The sequence below is a fragment of the Cyprinus carpio genome, chromosome B24 (genome assembly GCF_018340385.1).
Source record: "Cyprinus carpio isolate SPL01 chromosome B24, ASM1834038v1, whole genome shotgun sequence".
NCBI lineage: Eukaryota > Metazoa > Chordata > Actinopteri > Cypriniformes > Cyprinidae > Cyprinus > Cyprinus carpio.
In genome coordinates, this window is record NC_056620.1 from 9,655,579 (window position 1) to 9,663,383 (window position 7,805).

A 7,805-nucleotide genomic window follows, 5' to 3' on the forward strand; every position below is an offset into this window, starting at 1 on the left:
ATATGGTTTGGGAGATGTTTTAACTATCCTCAAAAAATCCCAATCACTGAATGATACACTGGAAATTATTACATAGAATTTACTTGACCCCAATGAAACATTTCTATATGAATCTGTCCTCTAATGTAATTTATGTTCTGGTTCTCTGGGCACATACTTACACTTCTTTTGGGAATGTTTCTCTCTTTTGCCTTTTTGGACTCGACTCTCAAAGGATTTATCATACCTACTGGGAATGGTTATATGCTTGACTCCACTTCACTTCTTTTTGAATGATTTTCAGGATGTTTCTTTAACCCTTCAACAGAAATGTTTGTTATTAGCTGCTCTCACTGTGGCAAAAATCTTTTCACACAATGGACAGATGAACATGGTCTGTGTCTTTACTGGACATTATTTCAATGGAACTCTCAACCTCACGTACATGGATCTCATGCTAAGACTGTTAACAGATGGCACGCTGCTTTTGTTACTGTGAACATTTTTGGCTTCTTTGTAAACATGTACTTATATATTTATTAATGTTATTTTAGTAGTATTACTACTATGTTTTATTTTATTATTATTATTATATATTTTTTGAAGGCTACCTGGGGTGGGAAGGGTTAAGTCCTGTATAGCTGATACTAGTTTTTGGTTTTTTACGTTTCTTGAAAAACTTAAAACAGTTGTTTAAAAAAGAAATACAAATTATTTCCATGTTTTTGCCACAATATTACATTTTATTATGTACAGAAAGCAGTCGCCCACTCTCTATACCTTATCTTTACCTTACAATCGCACGTATGCAAAAAAAAAAAAAAAAAAAGTTCACAAAAACGTGTTGTCAATGCTGCTTTGACTATTTTATTGGTAAAATATTTTAGCAACTTAAAATCTACATGACATTTCTCACTAGTGAGGTAATAATGGTGTTGTTCTTGAAGCTGATGAACTTACAGTTTTGCTGTTAGTAGAGAAGCTGCTGCCGAACACTGTTGAGAGACGCACAATGGTTTGCATCATGGCCGCATCACCACCTCAGGTGTGCATGGCCCATCGTCAGTTATTGCTTACATACTTCTTAAAGACAGTATTTACCATTTACTTTGTCTATTTTCACTCCAACAGTGAAAGTAGATTAAAACAGTGCCTCCGAAAAGTCAACTATTGTGTGTCTCCAAGGAATACAGCATGTTTTTTTCAGTAATAATTTTGATTCAGTGAATCGTTGTATTTGAACAAAATGTTTGACTGAACAATTCAATAAAAATTAATAAAAAATAGCTACTCCTCTGATTCCTGAATGAATCAGTGTTTTGATTGAATAGGTCAGGTAAATCATTCAAATGATTCAATTACTCACTTTTTTTGCCACCTACTGGTGTAATTAAGTAACAAGCAGAGCAATTATATTTCATTTAGTTATATTTTATACAATGTTCTCTTGCCTTGTAGATGTACCAAAGCTTCCCATCCTTACACCCACTGATCTGAAAGAAGTGATGGAGGAAACTACAGTCAATCTGATCTGCTCTGCTGAAGCCCCCTGCCCCAAACAACCTCCTACAATTTCCTGGTCTTACATCCCTGAATCTGCCCACATTACAAGAAAGTTACAGGAGAAACCTGATAAAACCCAGTCAGTGTTTTCATACATGACCTTCAAAGCTTCATACAGAGATCACAGAAAAAACATCACCTGCACTGCTACATATCAAAGAAATACATCTAATGACTCAACTGTGGAGAGCAACATAACGCTTAAAGTTCTCTGTAAGAATTTTGGAGTTATTTTGCACTATCACAAGCATTATTATGCTCAGATGTGTAATATTATGATGTCTAGTTTACCTACAGATGTTTCTTTTGCCCTAAAGTTTCTCCAAAAGAGACTCACATCACCATCGATCCATCTGATTCAGTCTCTGCTGGTACTAATGTGACTCTGACCTGCAAAAGCAAAGCCAGTCCAAATGAAATGAACTACACCTGGTACAAACTTGGACAGGAGAAAGAGCTGGATTTTGGAGAACAACTGACCTTTAATGTAAATAGGAATTGTGGCGGCTGGTACTTTTGCACAGCAAAGAACATATATGGTAATCAGAAATCAAAAGAAATCCAGCTAATTGTGGCAGGTGAGTTTAATTCAAACACGTGTCTTTACTATGTATACAGATACTAAAATTAATGATCATCATGGGTAGCTCCAGTTTTATGACTGAACTATATTTTTACATTCTGTCTACTGAACCAACTAATTTTACTTAATGTTTTCAATCTGGTTCAGCTTCATCAGAAAAATCATTGCCTTTACTCATTGGCTGTGTAGGAGGAATTTCAGCATTTCTGTTTATATTTCTTCTGGTAACAATTTTCCTAAGGTAAGCATATTAGATGGCGTTTTTGATCATTTTTTAATCTCCATTGTCCAAATTATTGTAATTACATGGAAAAAGAGCAACCAGCCTTTGAAACATATAAATGATGTTCACAATATGGAGGTCCATTTTGTATTATATGGATTTCTGCATTTCTTATTAATACAGATTGCAAAGAGTAAAGGCATCCATTATTAGGGAAACTGACATCTCAGATCAGGTATGTTCTACACTCTTTTAGCAGATCATGTTTCTGTTGTTTCGAACAGGAAGTGCTGTAAAAAGCAGATATCAACACTCTACTATTCATTTTACTGTAATGGTTTATTATGTACAGAAACCAAAGACAATGGATCCACAGAAAAGGTCATGTATTATTTTTTTCCTCTTCCAGGGTCAGGAAAAACATATGGAGATCAGCTCCATTTATGAAAATAGTGCTTTTGCGACAACTGAAGAGCTAGAAATGCCAAAGGATGAGACTGAAATCCATTATGGACAGATTGACTTTTCCAATTCCCTAACCAAAAGCGTCACAGTGAAATGCCCAGGACAAGAGACGATATATGCCGAGGTCTGTGGTTCAGGGAAAGATTAGTTTAAATTAGAATAAACAGCTTATGAGTGATTTGTGTAAATGTAGTATGCTTTGGCCTGTGGCATATGTGCATTGTCATCCAATATGGAAATACTTTTAAATGAATTAAAAATAACTAATTAATTTCATCATTAAGTTCTTCTTAATGAAGATATTAAGTTCTTCATTGTAGGCTTAATAGAACTGATTTATTAGGAACATCGTTCATCCATCTTTCTGAGGACAACTTTTCTGCATAGTGATTCCAGAGTCTTCCAGTTATGTGTTTAAATGCCACATCTGAAGTATTCTGTAATTGTAAAACTTTTTTTCACTTGTCTTGTTACTTCTCTGCTCAAATTTTTCTTAATTAATTAATTCATTAATTCAAAAATCTGATTATGATCCTAACCCTGATTATAACTCTAAACTGATACCAGGGACACTTGGACTTGTTTTAAGTTGCATTTTGTGAAGGGGTGAAAGCAAATATATTTGTATGCTTTTATCGTACATTTTTGTATTGTTATTTTTCATTGTTGTTTTCAGGCAAAAGAAATAATAATAATAATAAAATCTATATTATGGAAATTTTGAAGCGCTTCCTATGAAGTTTTAAATGCTCAAAGGATTTTTGAATGAAGTTAAAATTTAACTGAGAAGATGAAATACTCCAAGGCAGTCATGTAGTAAAAATAAAAAGCCTTTAATTAGCCGGGCTAAATCACAAAAACTGTTAAAAAGGTAGATCTACGCATTTCGGCTTCACAGCTTTCTTCAGGATATACATCAATTGTTCAAACAAGTGATCTTAAACAATTAGTAAGCAATCAAAGACAGCTGGTTAACCAATGGGAGTGGCTAGAGCTTTTTTTGCTATACAAAACATACCAGCATATATATATATATATATATATATATATATATATATATATATATATATATATATATATATAAACAATAGCGATACATCAATAATAATTATGATGATATATACACATGTATAATCTGCATGCATATAACAAAATAATACAAAAATTTTATTTGTAGATTCAACATTAACTCCAGGAGGGTTCGTCCCCTTAAGTGTATAAATCCAGAAAGTTTCTTGTTTTAAGCCCTCAACACACTGCACAATTTTCGGCTGTCCCAGATGAAAGATTGGCATTGTGAAACAATTGTGGCGATTTCTGTGATCGTGGCTCCTAATCGGTGGTCCTGTGTTGTACAGTGAGAGAGGTTCAAAGATGGCCGTTGTCACGGTCTTGCGATCAAAGAAAGCCTACGATACAGCATGATCATCGCACAGTGGGTTTGCTGCTACAATCCACGTTTACTGTCCATCCAATAAAAATGCGACATAAAATCACAACATGGAGCTAAAACATAAAACTGCTTACCTCAAGCTCTTATTCCTTCCTCTTTCGCTGCTTCCACTTTTTTTCAGCACACATAAAAAATACAACTGCTAGAGTGTGATTTATCATGCTTTTTTTTGTTTACCACTATGGTATGCTGATGACATTTTATTCCTTTACAGTAACATGCGTCATAGCATAAGATTCAACAGGTGTCTTCATCGTACAGTCCACACACGTCGTAGCCAAGTTTATTACTGTAGATCCAAGTCACACAGTGTGACATGCAGTGATCTTATAGGATTGCTAAAATCGTGCAGTGTGTTTTGGGCTTTAGTCTATCTCCCCCTCTTATTGAACTTGGGATAGATTTAATTCTGATCACCTTAAGAGAGCTCTCCCTGACATGACCAGCTTCAATGAAATGCCTCGCCATAGGATACAGCATATTTCCCGTGCGAATAGCATATTTATGTTCAGACACTCTTAAACATAATTTTCTTTTAGTTTGACCATTATAAAAATGTCCACACTCACGTTCTAACCATATATATGACATATGAAGAATTAAAATTAATGAAGGACTCAATTGGATACATTTTAACAGAAATCCCATCAGTAAAATGATTCGGTCTTACCATGTTGTCAAAATGTTTACAACTTCCACACTTAAAATTACCTGTTAGAGAACCAAGCCATGTTTTTTTTTTTCTTTTTTTTTTCTTCAGGGCCAGAAGATGACTATGTACCACCTTATTTCTTATAATTTGGCGGATAACTAAATAAAGTTAGAGTTAAATATTTAATGATGGTAGAGTGTGTTTTGTTCACGTTGGTTGGTTTGTTTTGCAGAGGTGATGTATTATTTGTCTATTATTTAGTATTTTTCTGGTTTAAGAGATTGATGATTATAGATGAATGCTGCAGCATTTTATATGTTACCTGCTATAGTAAAGATCTTATTTGCAATATTAACTGTTTTGGTAAACTTATTACAGGAACATTCTTACTGGAGCCACTTTTGAGGTGAAATGTCTAGATAATCTCAAGCTGAAATCAGAATACTTATTGATTGTACCATTCAAACATACATTTTTTTGTAAAGCTGCTTCAAGTATTGCGAAAAGCACTATACATAAATCAATTTGAATAGAAATAAAAAACTGAATAATCCCTTTGTGTTGATTAAACCTACAGTATCTCACAGAAGTGAGTACACCCCTCACATTTTTGTAATTTATAACATTTTGTAACATTTTAATCAGATTGTTATGCACAAAATTCAATAATGAATTCAAAAGTAGTGTATTGTTCACTTTTTTCATTTAAAAGTACTGCTATATGAACAAAAGTTCAATAACATTTGGTTTACAAACACTTTAAACAAATAAAGTGCTTTTTTACAGCAATATTCCTTTTACATAGTAGGCCTAGTAGTTAAGATATAAAGGGCAGGGCGGGTAGAGACTTGTGTGTGCGGTATGCGGGAGAATAAGGAGGTACTCACTAGGCAATCTTAACCGTGCCTGAGCGCATTCGACCCACAATGCACGGTTTGTTTGACTAGTGTGATTGCTCCGTGCTGCGCTCGGGTTGCGGTTTGTTAAGCCATCCCTGGAGTTATATATAGATCAATGAGTGTGAGCACTAACCGCGCCAGAGCGTGGAACTTCTGATGTGTAGAGCATGATTGTGTGAACATTTCTGAGTGGCAAGAATGATAGATCTGTAAAGCAATATATTGTAAGAGGGCCGTGTACGTGTTACCGCGTCTCAAACGACTCAAAACAATAAACCACAAAGTTAACAAAACGATGCACTCCACTGTGCTAAATGAGATTGCTTCTCTGCTGTCTATACGTGCAATCGAAACTTCCTATTTCCCACTTATGAAGTCGAATGTTGACGCTCAGCCTAATTTTATCGGGAGCGTTCATATGATTGCTGCTACAGTCATTGGTTGAGACGTGTGATGACGCCCATCCCAAGCCAGTACAGATCAACATCCCACCCCTTCTGTGACCCATGATTTGTCTGTATGTGTATTCAGAGCTCGAGCAACAGACTTTCAAAATAATAATAATAAAACTGCGTTAATGCAGCATAAAATAATTGTCTGCGTTAATTAATTAATTAATACATTAACACAATATATAACATGTTAATTTGCCCAGCCCTAGTTTAAACACATTATTCACATTCAGCATGTTGCTAATGTTATTTAGCACTAGGGTGGCCATATGCGCCGTTTATACGGGACATGTCCCGGCCAGGATTTTAAAATTGCCTAAAATATCAAGGTTTTGGCTGTTTGCACTGTGCAGGTCGATCGTTGTGTGACATTTATGAGCTTTCGAATCGCTCTTGCGTGTTTGTTCGTTCGTTTGACTTGAAGCATCACTGCGCAATTTGGTGTCTTTTTTTGATCGGTGCGCAGTGACGCTTCAAGTCAAACTAACAAACACTTGCGCATATTTGCATCGCTTTGATCGTTCCCTGTAGATCTCACCTTCTCACGCGCAGCCCCACGATTGGTCGATTATATACAATACCTGCATGTTATTGGTCAAACTGCTTTGGATGTTTTATGCAATATTAAATTCCTGGCCGGGACATGTCCCGTATGAACCTGAACGGCACATATGGCCACCCTATTTAGCACATTGCTAGCATGCTGCTAACATAATTTAGAATAATGCTGCTAGCATGATTTTGCACGTTGTTAGCATGTCTTAGTACATTGCTACCATGATTTAGCATGTATTAACATGTTTTAGCATAACATTACCATGTTTTAGCATGATTTAACATGTGGTTAACATGATTTAACACATCGCTAGCATGTTTTAACATGTTGCTAACATGATGTTTGTGATATTTTTGATGAAATCCAAGAGCTCTTAAAAAATATCTTAATTTGTGTTCCAAAGATGAATGAAGGTTTTATGGATTTGGAACGACATGAGGATAAGTAATTAATGACAGTGTTGGCAAAATGAGTCAGAATGCACACAGGCTAATTTTGAGCAACAGACAAAAAATGTGAAAAATGTAGATTTTAATCGAATTTCAGGTTTTCACTTAAATTTGCTCATTAAGCCCTTGTCTAGCGATCCCAATGCTCCAAATAGTAATTTATTAATTGCTATTTGGTTATTAATAAATTAATTACCAATTGGCTCGTTTCTCGCGGTGCCATTGACTGACATATGAATCGTGCAGATAAAGACCTTTCCAAAAGCAAACGATCCAGATAAATATACTCATACTGTATACACCGAATTAGGTAGGCTATTCACACGAATATAATCTGTTATGGCTTAAGTGAACTTTTGGGGAACTGTTGGGGAAAACATCTGATGTGTAACATTATATTAGATCTGTGCAGCACATTAGGACTTACTATAGGTTTATAGGCCATCTGTCTCAATGTTAATCTAACAATAAAAGATCATTGCTCTTAAATGAACTGCTTTTGTAGTTTTAATAATAAAAATAATTTGTAAT

At 35.0% G+C, this 7,805-nt stretch overlaps 1 protein-coding gene across 1 annotated transcript; it reads left to right on the forward strand.

The window, feature by feature from the left end:
* The first annotated feature begins 580 nt into the window (after positions 1–580).
* LOC109066699 (cell surface A33 antigen-like) lies at positions 581–3,470 on the forward strand. Its single transcript, XM_019083728.2, has 5 exons — positions 581–1,755; positions 1,860–2,120; positions 2,273–2,366; positions 2,532–2,583; positions 2,758–3,470. Exons 1-5 carry the CDS (start codon positions 1,419–1,421, stop codon positions 2,959–2,961), a joined length of 948 nt encoding a protein of 315 aa, XP_018939273.2. The 5' UTR covers positions 581–1,418; the 3' UTR covers positions 2,962–3,470.
* The last annotated feature ends 4,335 nt before the right edge of the window (positions 3,471–7,805 follow it).